This window comes from Salvia hispanica, chromosome 3 (genome assembly GCF_029641045.1).
Source record: "Salvia hispanica isolate PSC_SH4W2 chromosome 3, Shi_PSC_v1, whole genome shotgun sequence".
NCBI lineage: Eukaryota > Viridiplantae > Streptophyta > Magnoliopsida > Lamiales > Lamiaceae > Salvia > Salvia hispanica.
The window spans coordinates 30,980,944-31,005,556 of record NC_142694.1 but is presented as its reverse complement, the minus strand read 5'-3'; the positions used below and the strand labels follow the sequence as shown (position 1 = coordinate 31,005,556).

The 24,613-nt window shown below is 38.5% G+C and overlaps 4 protein-coding genes across 17 annotated transcripts; 1 reads left to right on the top strand and 3 right to left on the bottom strand.

Annotated features, from left to right (window-relative positions):
• Positions 1-917: 917 nt before the first annotated feature.
• On the top strand, positions 918-2,739 carry LOC148930552 (trihelix transcription factor PTL-like). The gene is made up of 2 exons (XM_089067750.1): positions 918-1,340; positions 1,859-2,739. Exons 1-2 carry the CDS (start codon positions 1,027-1,029, stop codon positions 2,559-2,561), a joined length of 1,017 nt encoding a protein of 338 aa, XP_088923876.1. The 5' UTR covers positions 918-1,026; the 3' UTR covers positions 2,562-2,739.
• A 1,986-nt stretch (positions 2,740-4,725) lies between these two features.
• On the bottom strand, positions 4,726-6,826 carry LOC148930551 (fructose-bisphosphate aldolase 6, cytosolic-like). Its single transcript, XM_089068975.1, has 3 exons — positions 6,685-6,826; positions 6,348-6,575; positions 4,726-5,724 (listed from the first exon to the last, which is right to left on the bottom strand). Exons 1-3 carry the CDS (start codon positions 6,710-6,712, stop codon positions 4,904-4,906), a joined length of 1,077 nt encoding a protein of 358 aa, XP_088925101.1. The 5' UTR covers positions 6,713-6,826; the 3' UTR covers positions 4,726-4,903.
• Positions 6,827-7,185: 359 nt separating this feature from the next.
• Positions 7,186-15,018, bottom strand: LOC148930550 (polyadenylation and cleavage factor homolog 4-like). 12 transcript variants are annotated; one of them, XR_016137258.1, is made up of 8 exons: positions 14,322-15,018; positions 12,853-12,954; positions 12,125-12,370; positions 11,577-12,020; positions 8,833-10,653; positions 8,635-8,717; positions 7,589-7,995; positions 7,186-7,505 (listed from the first exon to the last, which is right to left on the bottom strand). XR_016137258.1 is itself a non-coding variant. In XM_089068972.1 (7 exons), exons 1-7 carry the CDS (start codon positions 14,703-14,705, stop codon positions 7,497-7,499), a joined length of 3,027 nt encoding a protein of 1,008 aa, XP_088925098.1. In that variant the 5' UTR covers positions 14,706-15,018; the 3' UTR covers positions 7,186-7,496. The 12 variants fall into 12 exon arrangements, 4 of the variants coding, with proteins under 4 accessions (XP_088925098.1, XP_088925099.1, XP_088925097.1 ...); XR_016137254.1 differs by having other exon boundaries at positions 7,589-7,682; positions 7,850-10,653; XR_016137259.1 differs by having other exon boundaries at positions 7,589-7,609; positions 7,850-10,653.
• A 1,927-nt stretch (positions 15,019-16,945) lies between these two features.
• CTR1 (Protein kinase superfamily protein) lies at positions 16,946-24,437 on the bottom strand. Of its 3 annotated transcripts, XM_089068406.1 has the most exons (17): positions 23,656-24,436; positions 21,981-22,282; positions 21,761-21,905; positions 21,412-21,515; positions 20,803-21,011; positions 20,101-20,196; positions 19,800-20,009; positions 19,633-19,673; positions 19,339-19,407; positions 19,160-19,260; positions 18,980-19,064; positions 18,778-18,876; positions 18,259-18,327; positions 18,023-18,154; positions 17,768-17,862; positions 17,321-17,518; positions 16,946-17,157 (listed from the first exon to the last, which is right to left on the bottom strand). In XM_089068406.1, exons 1-16 carry the CDS (start codon positions 24,259-24,261, stop codon positions 17,413-17,415), a joined length of 2,469 nt encoding a protein of 822 aa, XP_088924532.1. In that variant the 5' UTR covers positions 24,262-24,436; the 3' UTR covers positions 16,946-17,157; positions 17,321-17,412. The 3 variants fall into 3 exon arrangements, with proteins under 3 accessions (XP_088924532.1, XP_088924531.1, XP_088924530.1); XM_089068405.1 differs by having other exon boundaries at positions 17,235-17,518; positions 19,160-19,407; positions 23,656-24,437; XM_089068404.1 differs by having other exon boundaries at positions 19,160-19,407; positions 23,656-24,437.
• Between the last annotated feature and the right edge of the window lie 176 nt (positions 24,438-24,613).

Here is a 24,613-nt window from a genome sequence, read left to right as displayed (position 1 = left end):
TTGTAGAGAGAGAAGAGAGAGAGATGTGAAGTGTAGAAGGTGAAGTCAGATAGGGGGTTGCACCATTTTCACCTTGTTACCTTTCCCTTTATTCATGTGATCACTCCACTTAATTTATTGCTCTACATTACAAAACCCCTATTTCAATTGTACTCCATCATTTCTGTCCAATTGAAGAGGGTCTACTTTCCTTTTTTTTCTGTATGTTGAGATGAAGATGACCTAGATTTCGGTGAAATAAGAGATTATTTCGCCAGAAAATAGACGGGTGAGAATTTTACTGTTTCGTGATGTAATTTTCAGATTTCGAAAAGCGTGGGACGGACTAAAGTTTGACCATCTTTCGTGATTTATTTGTCTATTTGCCCTTCGAAAAAAGAAAATACTACTATCTCTGACCTGCTATAAGAGTCTCTTTTTCCATTTGGTCCGTCTCACAATAAGAGTCCCCTTCATTTTTACAATAAATAGAAGTGGGCTCCCATTCTACCACTCATTATGCACACATTTTACTATAAAATTAAAAATAGCCTATAAAAATGAGATTCATATTCCACTAACTTTTTTACACCATATTTCATACATTTCTTACAACCCGTGTGGAGTTAACTATGGACTCCTATTCTGGGACAGAAGAATGATTTTTACTATATGCTCTTTCCTACTTTATAAAACAATATTGCATAAAAATCATATGCTAAAAAAGAAAAGTGCTATTTTCCATGGGACGAGAGTATCTCATACGTCTTCGATATTGTACACAAACCCTAGCTAAAGAGAAACAACGTTACATAAAATCTCATATCAAAAAGGAAAAGAGACCATCTTCAAAGGGACGGAGGGAGTATTTCATACGTCTTCGATACTGTATACAAACCCTAGCAAGCTAGAGAGAGAGAGAGAGATGGGGCCATTGTCCCACCACAACTTGAATTGAAAACCATTTCATTAATGCATCAACACGATCCGTTTCCACCGCTACATATCATATCTCCATATCTCTCTCTCTCTCCAAACCCCTAAAAAATGGAAGATCAATATGGGATGGGAGATCTAAGGGACTACATCGACGGCGTCGGCCGGCCTGTCTTTCCGGCCATTTCTCAGCCGCCGGACTTGCTCTCCTGCCACCGCCCCTCCTATCCCTTCGACATGCTCATCTTCCGTCCGCCTCCGGATGCCGCTGCCGCAGCTCCCTCAGCTGCTGCGGCCGGCTTCGACAGCGGAGCCGGTCGGTGGCCGAGGCAGGAGACGCTGACGCTCCTTGAGATCAGATCAAGACTTGATCCTAAGTTCAGAGAGGCCAATCAGAAAATCCCCTTGTGGGATGAGGTCTCTAGGTATGTATTTTTTTTCAATTTGTCACACTAATTTATAGAATTATAGTTACAAAATTTATGCTTCCTTAAATTGGACTGAGATATAATTGTTCTCTTCAAGATCAAGAACCCTCAAAACATGTGTGATTTTTTTATTTTTTGTAGGGTTTTGTTAGTAGTTAATACTTACTTGTACTTCCTTAATTCAATCTTCAATTAGAAAGATGAAATTTTGCTTAGATTCTCATAAGGTAAACTAATAATCTCACAACCAAAGATTGTCTGATTTTTGGGGAAAACTTGTCAAAACCCCAATCTTTTCAACCTTAATATCTTGATATGTAAATTCCCTGAAATTTGAAATTTAAAATGAAAATTTGCAAAAAAAAATTCAATTGAAACAGATCGAAACCCAAATGGAATCTGAAACATCATTATCACATGACAAAATGAAACAGGAAAAAGGGGGAAAAAGAGAAAGAAATGTAGCTAGGGTTCCCTTTGAACAAAGATTCTGTTTTTTTTGGTTTTTATCACAGGATTATGTCGCAAGAGTATGGATACCAAAGGAGCGGCAAGAAATGCAGAGAAAAATTCGAGAATCTCTACAAATACTACAAGAAGACCAAAGACGGCAAAGCCGGCCGCCAAGACGGCAAACACTACCGCTTCTTCCGCCAGCTGGAAGCCCTCTACGGCGGCGACACCACCAATTCCTCCTCGACCAATTATCCCTACAATTTCCCCAACTGCAACAACAATCAAGAACCCTACTATCCGGTATCGAAGGACTCATGCGATTGCGACACCACCTCTTCCCACTGCACCGATTCCAACGCCGCGTTGGAAGAGGAGGATGCGAGGATGGGGAAGAGGAGGGGGAAGATGAGGCGTTTGAAGGCTTCGATTGAGGAGAAGATGAGCGCGATGGCGGAGAAGCAGGACGCGTGGATGGAGAGGATGACGAGGGCGATCGAGGGGAAGGAGGAGGAGCGGATGGCGAGGGAGGATCAGTGGCGGCGGCAGGATGCTGCCAGGATTGATGGGGAGCATAAGATGTGGGCGGCCGAGAAGGCGTGGATTGAGGCGCGCGATGCTGCGCTTATGGAGGCGTTCAATGGCCTTTTCGAGAGGGGGCCTCAACCGCCCCCTCCCCCGCCTTTTCAGCTGAATGGCGGTGGATCGGGTGCGAATGATGGCCTGTTTAGGTACTTGATTGGGGATTCTTATCAGAGATTGTGAAGGAGATGAGGAGGAATGGATGGATGGATTTGTGATCAATGTGTGTGAATGTGTTTCTTGTTGTACTATTAGCTTGTTGGAGCTACTTTTATGAATTCTAAGACTTGTAATTGTAACCTAATGCTGCAATAACTTGATTACTATTATTATGTGAGTGATTGGATATATGGTTTTATTATATACTAGCCCTTGTATTCTTGTTTTGAGTACTAAATGCTCAAATTCGGAATCAAAACCCTCAGTAGATACAACTATAACGGTCAAGACGAAGAAAATGATATACTAGTAAAAAGAACATGCCCTAACACCAAAGTATAATCGCACGCAATCACAAACAAGACAATCGGGCAACCAGTCCAACCAACACCAAACTATTGAGATTTATAGTTATAATTGATACTAATGCACTCAATGTTATGACATTGTAATTGATTGTACTATCCTAACTTTTTTCTTAATGTGGGTTGGATGTAATTTTGGTTGTGACAAACACACATTGGCATGTGAAGATAGGAGATCAAAAAATAAATACTACTAGTACATTTTTGAAATAGAAGATCTCACTTTGAGAAGTGTAAATTTTACCTGTAGTTTCTCATCCAATTATTTCCTTTCTAATTATGTAAAACTATTCCACTACATTTTTGTTTTGAATGCAATAACCTCAATAACTTCCTACTCTCATTTCCTTCTTTTGATTCATTTCTTCTCTTCTTATAGGATCCAAAGTAGAAGATGAGAGAAAATATTTGCTCTCATTTTTGAAACTTCTAACGAAGTTAAAGGAATTTTCATATCTTGTCAAGCTACATATAAAAGTAAAACTTAATTAACACTTGAATTATTCAAAAGTAAATAAAAACTAAAAACTAAATCTTTATAATATACCATATTACTCTATATTTTGTCCCAATATAGTGACCAAACAATAGATTTTGTGAGTGTTGTAAAGTAGAGAATGTATCGTTTCCACATTTAAAAAATACTGCAATCTATAATTAGAGGGAGCAATATATTAGCTAGTGAAGAATAAGTGAAAATTGGAAAATAAGTAAAGATTGAGATAAGCCAAAACTGCAGTTTGCGAGTTAAATGAGGAGGAGCATAGGAAAGGCAAAGAGGGGGAGAGAAGTTGTCAGTGAGTGATGAGCGCTTTTTGATGAATAATCATATCATGATGTTTAAAATTGGAGTAGCAATTTATGAAGCAGCAGAGATAACTGAAGCTGATAACTTGAAACATTAAACACTGATGTTGCGTAATCACTTGTTTTGATTTGACTATTTACTGACATCTCTGTCGCCCCCTTTCCTAGAACACACACTTCACATAATCCCAATTTGGAAGTTTTTGTCAGCATTTATTTTTTCTTATTTTTTACTACATTAATAAATAAATAGATTCTCTAATTGCTGTTTACTTGTCACTTTATCGTCAGCCTTGTGTCACTGCATTTAAGAATAAATAAGTAAATAGTTATATGAATTTTGGTTAAAGAATTTGAGGTGGTATGAATTGAAGCCATTTTGATAACTTTGTACTACTATTTAATTTTATTCATATTTATATATATAAAAGGGAAGTTTTTGAAAATTTTATAAAAATATTATTTTAGCTGAAAATTTATTAATTAAAACTGTTTTTGTTAATAGATAATCATTTCAAAGGTCAAAACATTATAAAGCATTATTGATTTAATTTATAACAAATGACATTTAGCTCAAAGTCATTCAGTTTAAATGCACAAAAATAAAATAAAAGATGAACAAATTTTGAGTCTTGAAATATCCAAGGACTAAAAATCTAATTCTTTATTATTGTTTTAAGGTTATACCATATATCTATATTCTCTATGTCACTTAAAACTTACAAGTAAACTTGTTTTATAGTTGTGGACTGTCCGTTAAAATTAAACCAATTCTAAATGTGAAAAGTGAAAACTCATTCTTCACTAACAATATCCTAATCATTTTTTTTTTCATTCTATTTGTCTTACTTTACCAAATAAGTATTAAAACTCATGCCTTTCAAAATTAGTTTATTTTCAAGAAACGGAGAAATTATCATTTAATAAAATCATTATCATTATCAAATATACAAATTTAAATTTATATAAAATATATAAGGTCTAGACAGACGTTACACTAATAACACAACATAACATTGTTAAAAGGTAAATACATAGTACTAGTTTGGAAACCAAACTGTAAATTTTCAAATATTTACATAAATAATTATATAGCTCAAACTTTATTAGAACTAAACGTTAAAAATCCTAGAAAATTCTTTAAAAAAACCAAAGAAATTAAGCAATGAAGGAATAGAAATGAAGCATTTTCACCTAATACTTATAATCCTTAACATGAAGGCTCTCGGAAGCGCCCTCGCTGCCGGCGGCGCCGCCTTTGTAAGTCCCGAGCGTGGCCTCAGAGTTAGCCTTGCAGCGGCCATGGAAATTCTCCTGCGCCTTCTTGACATTCTCCACCTTCCCTCCCCACGCCTTGAGCGTGCTCTGCTGCAGCGCCCTCCCGTACGAGAACGTCAGGCTCCACGGCTTCTTCGTCTTCATCGCGTTCATCGCGTTCAGATTCACCGTCGCCTCCTCCTCGCTCTGCCCCCCGGACAGGAACACCACCGCGGGCACTGCGGGCGGCATCGTCCGCTGCAGCGCCCGGACGGTGTGCTCCGCGATCACCTCGGGCGCGGCCTTCTGGGCGTCCGAGCCCGGGGTCACCATGTTGGGCTTGAGGAGCGTCCCCTCCAGGAGCACGTGGTGCTCGTTGAGCGCCTTGTAGCACGCGGCCAGCACGCGCTCCGTCACGTCCGCGCACCGCTCGATGGAGTGGGGCCCGTCCACCAGGATCTCGGGCTCGACGATCGGGACGAGCCCGTTCTCCTGGCAGATGATGGCGTAGCGGGCGAGGCCGTTGGCGTTCTCGTTGATCGCCAGCTGGGACGGAAGGTTGGCCCCGATCTTGAGGACCGCGCGCCACTTGGCGAAGCGGGCGCCAGCAGTGTAGTACTGCTGGCACCGCTTCGCCAGGTCGTCCAGGCCCTGGGTGGTGGTCTCGCCGTCAGTGCCGGCGAGCTCCACCGTGCCCTTGTCGACCTTGATGCCTGGGAGGACGCCTCCTTCCTTCATCACGTCGACAAAGGGCTTCCCTGTAAATATCAAATTTATCAGGGGCCTTAGGTTATCCATCGCTCAGTCTAATATTAAAAGATAATACTTCATTCGTCCCATAAAAATAATGGAGTAATATTTTCATTTTTGTCCCTTTTCTTAACATTCCTGTAAATATCAAATTTATCAAGGGCCTTCTCTTAAAGATAATCCATGTCATTTAATTTAGTCTAATTTTTTTTTGGATGGAGGGAGTAAAATTCTAATTTAGTAAATTATTGAACAACATATAAGACTATCATTAGCAATTGGTAACTCAGACCTTACATGGACCCTACGATTATGCAATTCTAATTTAAGAAACTAAGATTTTATGGACCTTATATGGATCTTTATATGCAATTATATTTTAGAAACATCAGATCTTAGACCCCACAAGCAATTCAAATATAGAAACTAAGATCTTGTGGGCTTTATATGGATCTTCATATGCAATTCTAATTTAGGAAAGTCACATCACATTCTTCTTACACTATTTCGCCTCTTTTTTAATATCTCTTTTATTTTACTAACTGCGTATTAAGATCCGTGCTCTAAATTAATTTTATTTTTGTTCTTCGTCTTACATCCATCAAAGTAAGCAACGAGTTGAAAAACATACCAGAAGCAGTTTTTTGATAGAGAGTCTCCTCAAAGAGGATGACTCCGCTGAGGAATGGGAGAATGCCGGGGGCGGTGAAAAGAAGCTCACGCAGTGCCCTCCTGTTAGCCTCGGTGTTCTCGACTTTGATGCTTTCGAAACGCTTCCCGATTGTGCCGGTGGACTCGTCCGCGGCGAGGATGCCCTTCCCCGGCGTACCGATGTATGCAGCATTCTTGATCAACTCATCTACCACACCAAAATTGAGACATTTTTTGAAAAATAAAATTGGATGAATCATGTCAATACGGATATGTATTCTAGTTCTAAATGAAAAAAAATAAACAGATATATTTACCGGCAAATTTTCCTCTATAGCAAGACATGATTATCGAAAATGTATGAGAATTTCAATAGATAGAAAGATGTAGAGATTGGGAGAAGGAGTTTGATATATATGTATAGAATCTATAGATAGAGAGACAAGTGGTTGGTGTCAAGTTAAGGGAAAGAAACCATAAAACAAAAATAATGTGGAGTTAGTTGAATCAACTTTTGTTTGGTCATCTCAAACATAGGATCTGCATGTGTGGCTGTGTGATAAATAGTAGTACATGATTTAAAATTATATTGACACATGTAATATGTTTGTGTCCCAAACTGGCTTAATTAATCAAGTTATTGTAATTCTTTAAAAATCAAAAGACATTTATTGTTCCTTCGCTTTCATTTTCTTATTTCTACTTTGTTTTTGGATAAAACATTTGATTTTGTCTTTACATGCACTGATTTTTTTTTTTCGTTTGAACTCATAAAAAGTTGAATATGAGTTTGCAGACACTAAACATGCACGAGAAAGAAAAAGAACAGTGAAAATGAAAGTAGCAATAACAATAGCATACACAAAACTAAGAATCCCAATAATTGAAAGATACATACACTGAACGACAATCGAAAGAAACAGAAGCCTGAGTTCACAAGTTCTCGTAGGAACATTCTCATTTAGTAAAGAGGCCGGTTTTCATCATACAACCTTAGGGAGAAACAAAAAAAAAGGTCTCTACAAAATGAGGATTTCATTTTACCTGTTACAAGATACATATAACAAGCCATGAACCGGCCTCGTTACGCCTGTTGAAGGGGTATAACCACATACTGATCAAGGGCATGTCAGACATCCTGCCGGAAGACTAACATTAGCATTTGCTCTCATCCTATAAGAGATCAGGAACATGATAAGGAAAGCAATGCTGGCACGATACCTTCAGCAGCAAGTCCAAGCCCTAACAAAGTGCAGTCAAATTTACCACTTCAATGATTATAAACACTGCCATTTTTGTATCTAAATCGCATAATCTGTGATCATTTGTCACAGAGCAGAGTCAATGAGTAATGCTATTGATGAGCTAACATACTTAAAATCGACAAGTAAGAACCAGCTATTCATCTCTATAATTTCGTCCAAGGGTGGAAAAGGTTAAGCTCAAGAAGGTTCAAAGATAGAACAAGAGGCAACAGCTTACACTGGGCATAGCCATAAGCTATGATCATTAACTATAAGCTCAATGTAAATGCAAAATTTCTGTTCATTCCATGCTATGCGCTATAGGCATTGACTGTGAGCGAGCATCATTAAATCTACTCCCTCCTTGATATGCTATGCCTTTTCCTACAAATTGAGCCAAGATTAATAGTCATCAACAAAAATTATACTGTTTGGATGAAGGATATTGACAAAGAATGGGAAAAAGGTAATTATCAGTGTAATAAAAACTTCACTAATCTTGACAAACTGTACCTTCTTATGATTATTCCCTATTCTAAAGATTCCCCTATACAACTATCATCTCATTAGAGCTATCACTTCTAAGCTCAGTATGCATAATCAAATCCACTTGATTATGTTCCATTATAAACTCACGTGTAATAGTACTTCAAGAGGCCACAAAAAATATCACTTCTAATCACTCTTCACAGCCCCAACTTCAAGAAAAAAAAAGAAAACCAATTGAAAAAAACTAACCAAGTTTGTTACTCTAACAGTCAATATGAATTTAGTTGGAACCATAAACCTAATATGACACTGCATTACATGCCTATATGAAAGATGTTCACATATAAACTACAGTAAAATTGGCAGAAATCAGCATCGATTTATTTGATTGGCACAGTTTCAGTGAATATTGTACTTGGAACCAAGTTAACTATCAATAAAAGTATAGATGTAACCAATACCCATAAACCTGATCTCATAGAACATTGCAACAGTTACCAGGAACAAAAGTTGTTCACATATGAACTACTATACCGCGTTGGCCTTCTTCAATTTTGACTTTATTCACCCCAGCTTCAGTGGATGTGTTGTACTTGGAGGCGAGTTTAAGTAACTATCTATATGTACATGATTGGATGAATCTTGTAAGCAAAAATAAATTCTCATGAAACTTAAAATATGATCTTCCGTTCTAATATGGATTCCAGTGGCACAAAGATATTAATTACTCACCATTTTGATGTCATAAGCTAGCCCCAAGTCATTCATAGTGTCTTCTGATATACAGTCAGAATGGACTATCGGACTAAGAATCAAACCATCACTTGTTGCTCCAAGTCCTTCATTCGAGGATGGGATGGTCAAGTAAAGTGCTCCTTTAAACATCCATTCGCCTTTTTCTTGGTTGTAGAAGTCTTCAAACAGCTCACCACACAATATACATGCACATTGACTCTCATCTGCGGGGACCAACGGCTCATTACTTTCCAGTATATCACCTGAACCTCCTATGTCCAAAGGACTACTATCAAGATGAGGACTACCAACTTCTGCAACCCAATCAACTACATTTGTGTACCAACTCCTTGACATCTTGCTCATGGGATCATCCTCAGGAACCCTTGATGCATGCCATTCCATGTGTCTGTCAAGCTGTTCTTGAAATTTAAGTTTACAACCACATATGGTGCAAAGATGTGGAAGGTCACAAAGAAGGTCACTAATCACATCTGGATGGAACTTACGGACTACATCTGGTTTGAACTCAAAACCAATAAGATGTTTTATCTTTTCTGTTGGGGGGGACAATCTGTCAGAAGCCTTGAGAGTAGACTCTGATGAATATGGCTCATCTCTAGCAGACACAATAGGTTTTGACAAGGTGACTGGAACAGAAGATACTGGAGCTGAACTAGTACTTGCAGCCTCAGGGACATCATCCATAGGTTGATCAGGATTAGGTGAGATGGACGGCACAGGATCAGACTTCGAAGATGATATCAGGCCTTTTGCAACCAATGAGCTTAAGAGGCTGGAAAAAGGATTAGAGGTGGAGTTAACTGCACTTGGCATCTTCTCTGAACCAATACTTGCTAATGAAGAAGGCAGCACAGTTGGCAAGTGTGGCCTTTCTGCCTTCTTCTGAGAAAGTGCAGGGGGTACTACAGTTCCGTGTAAAATATTTCGAGATGAACCAGGCCTACTAGGGTCATTTAAGCTACCTGTTATTGAACTAGTAATGGATTTTCCAGGGGAATCAACAGTAAAAGGATTTGATTGGTCAGAAGATGAATTCCCCATCGTTTCAGAGCCTGAATTATGTAACGGTAGCATGCGGTGTTCTGGCGCAGAAGACTCTGATTGGGAGACTTCAATACTTCTTCGTAGAGAAGCGGGAGTGTTTTTCCTCTGTTGAGTGGCCAAAGCAGGTGTAGACCGTAAACTTGCAGGATGCGGCTTCTGTGTGCTGGCCTGATAAACTTCTCGGGTTGGCATAGGAGGATCCTCTGGAACTTGGTCATGATAGTTCGTGTTCTTTTGCCCTGGACGCCTTCTAGGATCTGTAGGAGGGCCTGTAGCAGTGGGGTCATGGTCAGCGAAATTATTTAAAAAATGATTCTGACTGTGTGAAGAAACAGAGGATGAGGGAGGACGTTGATGCACTAATGATCGTGCTGAGGATGAAGGGGCAAGAGTCTGTCGCTCTTGACTCATAGAAGCTTTAGATAAAGGTGCTTCGTTCATTGGGAACTTAAAGCTTGGGGTTCCAATATGAGTTTGACTGAGCTGTGACAGAGAATGGGTCTTGCCCAATGTACTTTGGGAGCTCTTCAACCGAGTTGGATATCCCTCAGACTGAACTGATAAGGTTTTACCAGTTCCTAAATGCATGCTTTCTTCTGGTGGGTGCAGCTTTTGTGACCACAATGACATTTGAGGCCCAGATGCCACTTGACTGCGATCAATGGAAATGGAATCAACTGAGACTTCATCATCATCCCTTGATCCAATATCATGTATATTTTGATGCCCTGAGAGACGGCTTTCAAAATCCTGCACAAGGGGTATAAACGTTATCACTTAGTGCAAATAGAATATGGTCCTCAAAGAAGTGGAACAAATCAACCGAGAGTACCAAATGCAAACATAAAGCAGATAACAAATTAATAAAGCATTCGGGTAAGTACTTAAAAGTTTCAAGAACTGCCAAAGAAGTTTGTGATGTTAAATGGCATGTTTTGTCAGCTTTCACTACCAAAAGTCTCCTAATTATAATTATACAACAGACATCTTAGAGGTATAGGTCTTCATAGGTTCATATGGAATTTTCGGCGTCACAAAGTTTGTGCTTTAATTAGGTAGGGCATAGCTATGGATATTACAAAATTCCATGATAAACAATTTGAGGAAATAAGTTATTCCAGTAACAAAAAATAAGATCAAAGTTGCTGGCTTCAAATCACAAAAAATCAGATCATAGGTTCTGTACTAGTTCAATGATCAAGTCCAAATGACTAGAGCGTTGAGTAACCAAGAAGAAACAATTGCAATGTCTTATTGTCTTTCATATTTTCCCTTTAGTCCTAATGACCGTGTAGTAAGGTAGTGAAGCATTCTATAAGGTGTGGCATACATAGATGAATAAAGAACTTTGCCTACATTAACACACAGATGATAGGATTTATCAGCAAGAAGTTTGCTTTTAGCCAATGGACAAGCGTACTGGGCCAACACAGCTTATTAGCACTCAAGTGGCTCCTTTTTTGTTATATAATGATATTATGCATAACATAAATAAGCTGAATCTAATTTGACCAAAGAGGATATTATGAGAATAAACATTTGGTGTGCAATGCAGCAAAAAGATACTTCATGGTATAGCTATAAATATAACGGATAAAGAAGTGACAAACCAAACAGGTAACAGACTATCATATTATGTCTAGAGCAATCCACTGACTCTTCACTAGACTCACCAATCTATCGTAATTGGCTGGTGCCCATTGATTTTTAGTTGGAGCATCAGCTACAGTGGGTCTAGAGTTCATCTCGCTCCAGGTATACTCCTCCTCCTCAGAGTCTTTCCAGTTATCCCTCATCCCATTTGTGTTCCTACTGGATATATTTTTCTTGTGCTGTAGATCTAAGTCAAAATTTGCTGGCTCATGGGTAACATAGCTTTCTGATCCATGCTTCAGGCCAAAACCATTCTTTTGATGTGGCATCCCAATCATATCACTGCCTGACTCATCCCAGGTCCTGTCATATCCAGGCTCTTTAAGGTGCTCTGTGATCCTTCCACTTCCCAAGCCCGAATGCCCCAAGACACCAGAACCATAATCAGAATCCGCAAATGGTACACCAGAACTTTTCTCACGAACTGTATCACTTACTTGATCTCTTTGATGTTTCTCGATAGACTGTACGATCAAGTAGGCATCTATGTCAGATAAAGCAACGAAGAAAAAACATCATGGATGTACAACTATTAATGAAGATGTCTGCAATGACGCAGGGCTCATACCCTGCTGGTTTGCAGTCGCTGCCTTGCCTCCAAATACTTAGGGTTTACATGAATGCTATGTGCAGGACGTTGAGCTTGTGATTCAGTTCTAGGAGCTGCTGAAACAGTAGCTGCAGAGGTGAATCCAAGCTCCCTCTCAATCAGCTGAAGTGACTGTGGAGGGAAGACTCCCTTCCAGGTGCCAAAGAGGTGCCGCATACCTTGGTGTATTGAAGGATCGACCTGTCTATATGCCTTACAGAAGACCTGAAAATTAACCCAAAAGGAATAACTATATAAAAATATTGATGGAATCATGGAAATGAAAACAAGGAGGCATTCAGAAAGCCCTCAACTAACCACAATAGGGCAAGGACAAATTGAGGTACAATAGAGAAGGGGTGTCTACCCATATCTGTTTCCATTAATTTGAAACTAAATTGATAGTACTCCCTCCGTCCCACTCAAGATGTCCATCTTTCCTTTTTAGTTTGTCTCACTCAAGATGTCCACTTTGTATATTTGGAAATGAATTCCTCTCTCCTCTCCCCCTCATTAAAATATTCAACTAGATTTTTCTCTCTACTTACTCCACCTAACAACTCCTAAAATCCCGTGCCACTCAAGAATGTGGACATCTTGAGTGGGACAGAAAGAGTATAATTTAAAGCAACTGTAAACTGAAAAACTACACAATGAGAATCTGTCCCAAGTGATGATAAGCAAGAAAAGAGATCACAAAATCAGACCTCTGGTAATCTGGAAGCGAAGTGTTTTATGTAATCTCTCCCAATATTTTTCACAATACTGTCTAGTAGATACAGAGATGGCAGTTTTTGCTCGCTAGGAACCTGCACATGATCAGAGATCAGGCACAATATCCTAAGTACAAATTAAAAGATAATGTAATTACTGAATAACATCAGACATAAAGCATGTACCACAGAAAAAAATGTGCGATGATATGCAATAAGAGCCAGATTATTATCGTTGAAAGCTCTAAATTGACCTAAAGACAGAAAACAGCCCATATTTTAATACATGATTCTCCAGACTGGAATTGAAAATAAGCTCGTATAGAGCCCATTTCATATTCGAAGTCATGTGGATGTCTCCAGAAACATAAATTTTAACTTCATAGTCTTTTGTAACCCTAGTCCCTAAACAAGGTAGATTTAGTTGGTAGGAAATCAAGTTTCACATGTGACAACAGCTAGTAGGCTATGAAAAATACCCAATAATGAGAGCAATTGAAATGAGTATAACAGATTCAATTTAGAAGTGCCGAACAGTAAAAGTTGGAAACTTAGTTTAGAAAAATGACAATGATTGTACATGACTTGGAAGTCATTGCTAACAAATGCCATACGATCAATAACAATAGAGCACCATACTTATTCAACACAAATGAATAATAAATAAATTACAGTTCCTTTGGCTTCAAGCAGTCATCCCAATGGCATGTCTTCAGAAAAGATTTGTACCCGCGGATAAATGGAGAATTGTAATCACATGGAGGCAACAAACAACTATGTGATAAATAGCTCATCCATCTCACATGTACCAAGAGGTAGTATGTACAATTAAATGCAAAAAGGCCCAATACAAAACAAGGCATGACAAATTCTTATGTGATTGAAAAGAAAGTCAATGTAGATCATTATTTAATACAACGAGGAAGAACTTCAGCTTGTAGTGTAAACAATGATACCCCCAACTCCAAGCAGTGATAGAAAATAAGAAAATAACCCAACAGCTATCATAAGAAACAACAATAGAATTAGAATGACAAAAACCAAGAAATCTCCTTGCCAATAAAAAACATACTACTAAAAAAATGAAATTAAAGCTAAAGTCACTGACTCACTGGACAAGGTTACATTTCTGGGTGGGATGCCCCTTCAATTGCAACTATAATTCCATTTGTGGGATCACATATTAAACATAAACACAAAAAATGGCATCAAATCATCCCATATCCATAAATCATGTGGATGTGATGGAATTCACATTAAGATGTAAAAAAATGGGTGAAATTCGTTGCAAATACAAAACTTTCCGCAAATTAAAACTATGTAGTAGTATTTCACTACACACCATGCCACTTTCCATTAACAGCAACTAAATTACAACTAGGCGAACTTACAATTCGAGCATCAGACATCACTAAATAGTAAATACAACCAGAAACAAAAAAAACTTAAAAATTCAGAGTCACCTCAATAATATTGTTGCAGATAACTGCTGCAATGGCCTTCGCCGCAGGCAAACTCTCTCCGGCAATAATTGTCAGGTTGGTTATTATGGGCTTGGAATTGAAAGTCAGCTCAGCCAACGCAGTGTTGTACTGAGACACCAGTTCCTGGTGCAACTGCGCCGCTGGCTGGTGTTGAAAGGGGCCCCGGACAGAATCGCGGTCCCTCTGAGTCCTCGGGCCTCCTCCGACGGCAGGGTTCGAAACAGCTGGACGTTGCACAAATCCGGCACGGCCATTGGCGATTCGATCCGCCGCGGAAGGATCCTCTGTGAGCCTAGGTTTCTTCGGTCCCGGTTCTTTCGAGAGAGATCTATCAAACGATCTGCGTGTGCTCTCCATTTCCATCAACGATTAAAACAGTCCTAGCTCTACAACACTCTTTGTCATTTCCAACACTAGAGCCACACAGTACTCAAAACAAATACAAAAAATGAAGAACTAATACATTCAAATCACAATTCGAGAAACTACCAAAGAATTACAAAATCAAAATCCACAGATGCGAAGAAGGAATTTCTAACAGTACAAGCGGATTATACACATCGAAACATCACGGAATCATGCATATCCGAGAGTGAATTCCGGGAGAATTGAATCTCCGGCGGGGAAGAGGGGGGCAAGAGACAAGGATAGGGTTTTTTGGGGGTTGAATAGTGATTGGGAATTTTGGGATTTTGAAAAATTGATCAAGACAAAACGGTGTCGTTGTCTGAGAATATGGGCTGCTTACGTTAGAAATGCATCGATTGGCCCAAGCCCAAAAAGATATGGAGTGATGATAAATTGAAAGATTGTGAAATTATTGTAATGTTTCAAATATATACAAAATTTTAAAAAAAGGTGCATGCATTAACTAAGTAACTTGGTAGGCGTAGGGAGGATTATCATTTAAATCATAATTTTTTTATTAATTAATGATAGATCTCATAAATTTTGAAATTGGAATATAAAATTATAGTAGGAGTACTAGTAATTTCTACACTGGTCAAAATCGAGACTGGCGATGCACAAAACTAAATCATTTCAATTAAATCAATGTTATTCTAATCAACAATCAAAATATTATGGTGCCATTTTATCCAAAACAACATTTTTTTTATCAAAGAGCATCGTTGCGAAAAATGGAAAGTTCAAACCTACTCTCAAAGGACGTAAAATTTTGAATACATTTTCTTCCCTTCTAATTTCAGTGTTCTATTTTGCAAAATCCTCAGATTTAATGCTAAATATATTATTTCCTGCATAAAAATTCATGTGTGTTATGTGCAATATTGTGGCGTACCTTGATTAACTATAATCCACTGCTCATTATAAAGTCAGAAAAGGGGGAAAAATCCACTGCTCATTCTCCTTCTCCAATGCTTGGTACATCTAAAAATTATCGGTAGACCCGGAATAAAAATGTCGGGTTTCACACAAACTCAGATAATTTTCGGCCTTCCTCGTAAATCATTATATGGGGTTTTAGGTGGTATAACTTTTTCTCCAAAAGTCTGAAATTTGTTTTCACCAAATTCTACCAATTTTGCCCTCCCATCTTCTCCAATCTCCAAGAACACGACAGCTCATCGGCAGGAATAGACACCACAGCAGTCGGCGATTTCAACCTCACGAAAGGTACGCCTGGTTGCGAAATTATCCCCAAAATGTTCCTTCAACCGGAGGTTGAAGCTCTGGAGCACAACCAACTTACAAGACGCACAAATAATTGAGGGCGAATTCAATTATGTTTTAAGAATTTCGGCGGCGGGATTACAAATTTCAGGAGTTGCTCAGATTGTGCGAGATGATGCAGAAGAAAGATGGCGCCAAGCACAAGAAAAGTGGGAGCTTTTTTTTCGCAGAAGTATGAAGATGGGTAGATGGTAATTTGACATCCAAAAAGTAGGGTTATAATCGACATTTCCATATTAAACACATGTGGCAAAAATTGGCAACATTTTTCTACCAAACACCATGTAATATGATTTCAGAATTAGACAAAATACTACCAAACGCAATAAAGAGTATATGCCAACATGTGAAAACATTTTAATATGTGAACCCAAGAAAAGATAGTCGGTGAACCAATCACGCCCTAACTAGTTAAATTCATAATTAGAATTTATATTTAATATATGTAGGATGTACATATGTCTCTTATCTTATCTGCTTAACACGCTTGAAATGACCAAAACTGGACATAATAGAGTGTCTTTGATATACAATCAACTCTTACAAATTGGATAAATCTTCAGGCAAAAATTCCATTCACTTTTTAATATGGTTCAGCTCATCTTTTGTAGTAGTACATTTTTTCCGATTGTAATTGAAAAAATTACTTTTTATACATTGCAATTTTTCACTCCCATTCTTTTCCCATCAAATTAACATTTTTACGGAAAAAAAGTGGACAATCTGTTTCTCACAAGGAAACATGAACAAAAGAACAAACACCCAAACGTAACATAGTGGCATATACACTTGATTTCATAAGCCTCCACGTTATATATTTAACATATATACTGAAATCGCATACAAAATATTGTGAATTGTATGTGAGTTGTTTTTTTTTCTGTAGAAAAGTTTTCAAAAATATCCATATGTAAGTACAAATATCACTAAATAATTTAACAATGATATGAACACAATTTCGTTTCTGGATTTAATTGATGTACATAGACAAATTCATTTAAATGACTAGTAAAAGGAATTGCAATTTCTCAGAGTACCTTCAGAATGATAACACCTCCTTCAACTTTCGCAAAAATGTCAGTTCCTCAATAATTTCAACTAACTTTTATGTACACAAGAACACCTGAGACAAAGCACAAGAAGACTCTGACGTTAGATCGGAGAATTTTCGCACAGCTTTCGTCCATTTGGATTTTATACCTCGAAATAAATCCAGCAGGAAGTTGAGCTAGATTAATAGTGCCGAGAAAAGACATCAAGAAGTTCAAGTTTTCAAGATAGACAACCTTGCAGTCCGAGCAGCAGCTTTAGTGCTAGAAATTGATCAGAAGAATCCATGCAGAAAATAAGATGAGCTTTTTAATGATGTCCAAAATCTTCAAGTCAGTTCACCACGGCTTGCTGGTTTGGTTCTCGAAGGAGACTTAATTAGTGGTGCCAAAGATTCCATAATACTGGAAAAGGAGGGCCGTTTCCAGGGCTCACTGCAATTTTATCGATAAGGTCAGAATGAACCATCCATCCTAACAGTTAAGAAACTAAACAATTATGTGGATGGGTGCGTGAGGGTGATTTTGCGTGTGTGTTCCTATAAGATGTATATTAGGAAAGAAGAATTAGTATTTCCATTAAGTTTCTTAGGCTTCCATTTGGATACGAAACAAAGTAACTACTACAGTTTAGCTACTAAAATAAACTCATACTATATTCCAAACATCAGATTGTATACTCACTTAGCCCAGCAAGATATGATTATGGATGCAACTTGAGGATTCATATCCTCGGGAATTTCAAGCCTCTTTCCTTTAAAACCAACTGCTGCTACAACCTGAATGACAGACGGTAAAGCTAAATCTCCCATTTTATTCGGGCTTAAAAAAAATTATATGAATGATGACAACAACGAAAGAATTTATTAGTATTTGGATCTAACAGCCGACACGAAGATGGAATTGCCACAGTTATCACTTTAATGCAAGTTCACCAACCTGTGCCGGATTCAAGTTACCCCATGGTTGCTGCAAGGTTGCAAGCTCCCATAAAATAACACCAAAACTGTACACGTCTGATTTTTCATTTGATGGTTCATCACGGAGGACTTCAGGTGCCATCCACTCAGGCTATCAGAAAATAAAATAACTTTCTCATTAATTAATGAAAGCCCTCCAAAACAAGAAAAAGCTCAAGGCATCAGATCAATGCAAAAAAAAAGCAACCGACTTACAGTCCCAGCAGCAGACTTGGAAGAAAGAAATGTGTTTGCTTTAAAACGGGAAAGACCAAAATCACAAACCTGATGCAGACATTTTAAAGGTGAGATTCCATGCAAAAGAATGAAATAATTGAAAAGGATAGACAAGATTGGTTGATAGAGCATAATCCTGTATGAAGGACACTCTGAGTAAGAAGGTACACCAATTACAGTGAGTAAAGGAGCATTGAAGATTTGAAGGTTTAAAAGGTCAAGAAGAATCTTCAGTTTTTTATTCCAGAAAAAAAAAAAAAAAACATAAGTAAGCTTAATGTATAACCATGTGAAACAGGATTTTCACATACCACATCAATATTGCCCATAAAAGTTCAAAAGCCTCACATAAGAATCAGTTAACATCAAAAAACAATAATGAAATCACAACATTAGATGATTAGATTTAGTATTGAAATAGATCCATAGCATGTCTATCAACCTCCTCAGTCACAACATGCAGAAGTATCCATCCTTGAGATTGCCCATTTTTCATACCTTAACAGTAAACTTTATGTCGACTAAAAGATTGGGAGATTTCAAGTCTCTATGAACAATGGGAGGGTTGTGTTTGTGAAGATAATTCATCCCCTTTGCCTGTAAGAGAAAATTATCACCCGTCAAATCTCCCAAAAATGCTAAACTGAAAAGGTGGGGGGCGGGCTTGCTACAATACTAACAAAGCAAATTGAACACACACCACATCATAAGCCATACTCAACCGACGTCTCTCATCCAACATCTCTCTTGCACCATGTTTATGCAAAAGTCTATACAGGCTACCTCTGGGGGAAAGAAACACATTAACAGTTAGAACACTGCAAGACGCGCTATGATAACTAAGGTATTTACATCTAGAGTTCAAATGAAAAACTAATACCTGGATAAATATTCTGTTACTATGGATAAGTTTGGTGGCTCTGTCACAGCTCCCATAAGGAGCACTATATTAGGATGACGCAATCTTTTCATGATTGCCACCTGCCGCAGTGAAAAGATCAAGATAACGGATGAACAAGGCAGGTTGCAATAAAGATTAGAGGGAATCAGCATGTATACCTCTCGTAAAAATTCCTTGAACCTCTCTGCATGAAAATCTTGTTCCATAAGAATTTTCACGGCTACATCCTGGAAGATACGATCTCTTGTAAGACAAAACTCTTGATATAAATACCGATTATTATATAGGGAGAATAAGATTCCCATTTCATAGAGATTACATATCACAGAAACATGGGATAGAATCAGACTTCCAATTTAACATAAGAGTGGTGTGACCAGCTCAAGTCACAAACAACATTACGAATTTACATGTCAGGTCTCTTCTAACAATTGGAAGGATAAATATCATACCGAATCATTCCATTCAGCACGATGAACTGTACCAAAAGAACCTACAGATAAAAAATCACAAGGCAAATAATTAAATAAACGCTAGAGTACCACCTTCTCAAGTTCCAAAATGAAACGAATTAAAACCATACACTACACAATTTTTTGCAACCACCAGACATGAGTACCTGCCCCAATCCTCTCCTTTATAACTAGATCATCCCAGTGAATCTTCAGTTCTTCAATATCAAAGGCTAGTTCAGCACTTGATTTGGTTTGAAATAACATATTTCCACCAATAGACCTCCCATCATTATTTCCATTTCCTCTGGGACCTGGCAACCCTTTATGCCGGGCTGGAGGAGGGGGCTTTAAAGGTGTTGAACCTATTACTTTACCTGTAGATTTTAAAGCATGCTGAGCATTAGATGGTTGGAAAAGCAATGGTTTAATTCCAGGCATCCAAAAGTTTGTGGTAAGGGGGCATACGAGAAACTTCCTCCTCCTTACTTAAGCTTGGAGGAGTGCCAGTCCTGTCATCATTAATCTTCTCTGATTGTCTAGGGAATAAGGGATCACCAGCACCTGCATCAGTAACGGGTCCAGCTATCAACAGCCACCAAAAAAATGAAAACGAGAAAGAGGAAAAGAAAAAAGAATTCAAAAGGAGGAACACTTCAATGCTCAAGAGCTAAAGACATTAAACCCACAGAACTGACCATAGAATCAAATTACAGGCATTAAGCAATAAGAGCCAAAGTACATGTCCACCAGGTATCAACACAAAACAGATAACAAATAATTGCTGCTTTGCACGGAGCAAGATTATATAAAGATTTTGCAGTGTTTACCACCTGATCCAATTGCAGAAGTTCATTTCTGAATCTTGATAAATTAAAGTGATGGTTTTCATACTTTGTGTTTGTGAGCAAATGATTTTGCTGTTGAGATTCTGCCTAATGTTTTCATATATAACTGATGTCAGGATTACTCTTTAAAACTTAAGGTAGTATAACGAATGGAACAAACCAGAAGGTAAAATCTCATTGCATGTGATGCTCGAGCAATGTTAGTGAACTCAAAAAATTTGAAAAGGCAGTGATAAACTGATAATGATAGCCAAGAAAGGCTGGTGAGACTTTCCAAAAGATAAGCAAATGCACATCAAAGGTCAATTTCATAGAAAATCACCTGCCAATGACTCATCAAATATCTGGTTAAGCGATTGGAATTCCAAGAAGTACTGTTTTGCCAGCAACCTGAAGTCAATTGTAGGCTCCACCTTCTTGGATCGCGGAAAACGCAACGGAGAAGAAATTGAGATGGTAGACGGACCATTTGACATTGAATCGGGATCACTTAAGCATCCTGGTTTCTCAATAAGATCAATAAGATACTCCCTGGTTTCAAACATGGACAGTTAGTAACCATACACTGCGAATAAATTTTACTAACAGCACCGACAGCACACATGATATTTAGTTTTTTTTTAATCTCTTTAGGATGTTTAGACAGTGGAGGTTCCATTTGTCAAATTTCACTTCTTCAACTGAAAGAAAGGGAATAATTAATAAAGTAAGAGCATACTAAGCAGTGACATCACTATCAACAAGTTACCATTAATATATTAACAGATTTGCTGTGAAGCCATGAGTCCACTCGTATTCAGCAACAATACAATGCTAATTCTAAAGATCTTAGTATAAGCCTCTCGAATTTGAAGCACCCAACTTTTGGTATGAACTAGGGAAGTAGCAGAGTGACTAAAATGAATGCAACATATGAAGGAATAAGAAATACCTGTCCAGTTCAAAACGAACCAGACACGAGGAACCATCTTCTCTATTACAAAATTTACATCCTTTCGCAATCCGACATGGTAATCCGATAATGTCAGCTAAAACCTGCCAAATAATAATAATAGATGAGTTTCCATGGAAAACAATCGTTGATAGAGATCTTCAAGGTCAGTTTTTCTCTTCTCTGCATTCAGTTTTTAAAGCAAAGACCTATGCTTATTCTCTAAGGACATAGCTAAGATAACTACTACTGGTATATGCGGTATCTAGGTCAAACACATGTCTGTTAGAACTACAAAAACATATGAGAGAAAACAAGAACAAGAAAATGCAAAGTGTAGAGAGCATACTTTGAATAGTAAAGATCTGTGCTTGCATAGGCCCACAGACACACTGCCAATCGGTAGAACAACTGACCCCAAGCAATCTTTCAAGTTATCACTATGCTGTTTCCATATATTAATCAAGTCCTCTTCCCCATTAGAAGCTGCATGCCTTAGAAAGAAGAAAACATAATTACAACACGAACTGATTTGCTGGAATGCTTCAGAAGGAACTTCAAGTGCTCACCCCATATGAGTGCAAACTATCTTTGCAAGCTGGTCAACAACTTCGTTGGCTGTAAGGCTACTAGATGACTTTGTATGAATCTGGTTTTGTAACTCTCTCAAGCTAGGATCAACGCGTCTATCAACTACAATCACTTCAACAGAAGACATAGTGGCAGGATCAACAGCCTTCATTGATTCAAGAGATGGAATTCGGCCACTTTCCTGAAGATCAGAGCATACAGCCCAGACATATGGATCCATCCCATGGATGGAGTAAAACCCGTCAGGTATTTTGTCGTAGTATGATAAACAGCCATTTACCTGAAGAAAACAACTATATGAATTTGGACGTCCCAATAAAGTAGAAAAGTGATGCAGAATTTGTTCGCCAAATCATTTATCACATTAAAGTAAAGCCACAATAATATGTGCCATGTGAATATATTCAAGATCAGTGCATAACTCTGATTTCTTTACGCAGTCTTTAACCTAGATTGCCATTCAACAAATACGTAGTCTTAATTCTCCAATCAGGTGATTAATCCTGACTATTCATGACAACTACTCCATGTCACAGAGAATTCCTAACAAAGAAAGACGAGATGGTCCTTAGTCCTTACTAAAGGTTATACAGCTGGAATCCCGAGCAAGTTTACCTAATCCAGAAATCACTTCTTTTATTGCATGTATCAAGCAAAATTGGTTACCAGCTAAAATACGATAGAATACGGCACTGTCAGGATCTATTTTGGTTTTATTATGTTGCCTTTTGGGTAAACATGCTGCATTTGTTTTTATTATTGACGGAAACACTCACTAATATAGATATCAGATGTCCTTATAATATGACCTTATTCACTAGTGCCAATCGACATCCCATTTTATTAATTGTCCTATACGGCGACATAATGTACATGCTAGAAATTTGGCTGGACATGATGGTGAATAAAACAAACTCTTATTTTGAGTTTTCGAAAGATACTGATTGAACTTTGAAGATAGAAAAGAGTCAAAGGCACTAAAATACAAGTCACCCAATTTACTTCGGATAGTGTATTGCAGTTGATCTTCATAAACCTAATGATTCCAAACTTGACATTTCCAAAAGGTTTTACACCAACAATCTAGCTGTATCTTTTTCACAAAATAATCTAGAACTGATTCCTTGATAAAGATACATGCAAGAAGGAGAAGCACACGACTATTTGACAGATGTTTAGATAGCGAAAGCAAATGTTAAAAAAATAAATCAAATTGTGGCAGTTGAATTAGGGAATTCTGGGGGCACTCTTGTTTAGGATATTCAATCGTACGCTTATCTTGCATAGAAACACACGTAACTTTGACGGTCCAGAATCTAAAATTTCAGGTAAATGTTATACAAACCAGGAACTTCTACAAATGCGATACCAACCCCCCATCACTGCTCGACTTGACACTCATATCCCTCATGCCGAAGTGTAGTAATTTCAAACTATCAGAACTAATTCTTGGTTAATTCCACCAATTGTCACTTCCCAGCTTATCTTTCATTACCTAATTGGTCTTTCAGTAGCCATAGAACTACTATCATGCAATCACTTGATTAGCACATTTGTATTCGTCAAGCATAACTGGACTCAAACACATGCATAATAAAACGATTGGCGGAACATGATCTTTAAACCCTAGGACAATAAGTGCGTTCACATTACCCAGAATCGGTGAGAAATAGCATCCGCGGAAGAAGAAGGGCGGTAAGCAGATTCATCCGGCGCCGGATCCAACAAATTAGGGTCATCAGCACAGGTGGCTTCAGAGGAGAGACGAAGAGCCAACGCCAGCTGCAATTGGTAGCTCTCCTCCGTCTGCTGCGCCCAGCTCTTCCGAGACGAGCTCCTTCCCGACGCCTCCGGCGCCTTCACCCTCAAATCACTGCCGCCGTCGCTGAAATGACTAAAAACCCCCTCCGGATTCGACAGCGAGGGCGGGTAATAGTCCCCGGAGATCGAGCTCTCGCCGAAGCTGCTCCCGCTCGACTGTCTCTGCAAGCCGAAGGAGCCGCCGGCGAACGACGTCGCTCCGATCCGGCTCTGCTGCGAAATCATCCGCTGATCGATCACGTCCCAGTCGTACGCGGCGGCCGATCCGCCAATTCGGTCGGATTTGAGCTTGGTAGCGTCGGCGGAGTGCGATTCGTAGTAGTAGGGCTGCGGAGTAGGGTTGGCGGCGGAGAATTTGGGCGGCGCGGGGAGGTAGGGCGGGTCGTCGGGAATTTGGCTCAGCAAGGTGTAATTGGAGCGGCGGCCGGGCATTTCCATTGGAATTGAGGCAGTAAAGGCATGAGATCGGAATTCATTGAATTTGAAGCACCGCCATGGTAGAGAGGTTTTCAATTTCTACGCTTTTTGGTGAAGATTGATTTCGTCTGTTTGTTTGTTTCTCTCTCCTACTTTCCGCCTCGCGATTGTCGGAAAGTGGGATGATTCAGTTAAATGGCGTAATCCTATTATTCTATTTTCAGGGCCACTTTTTCAACCCTCAGCTGCTTACTTAAATGAGATGTCCCAATATTATCTTTTTTAATATGTACTAGTAATTATTGTGAAAATCATGGATTTTTTTTATTATACAATTTACAAATATTTAATCTAAAATTATAAAATTTTGTTT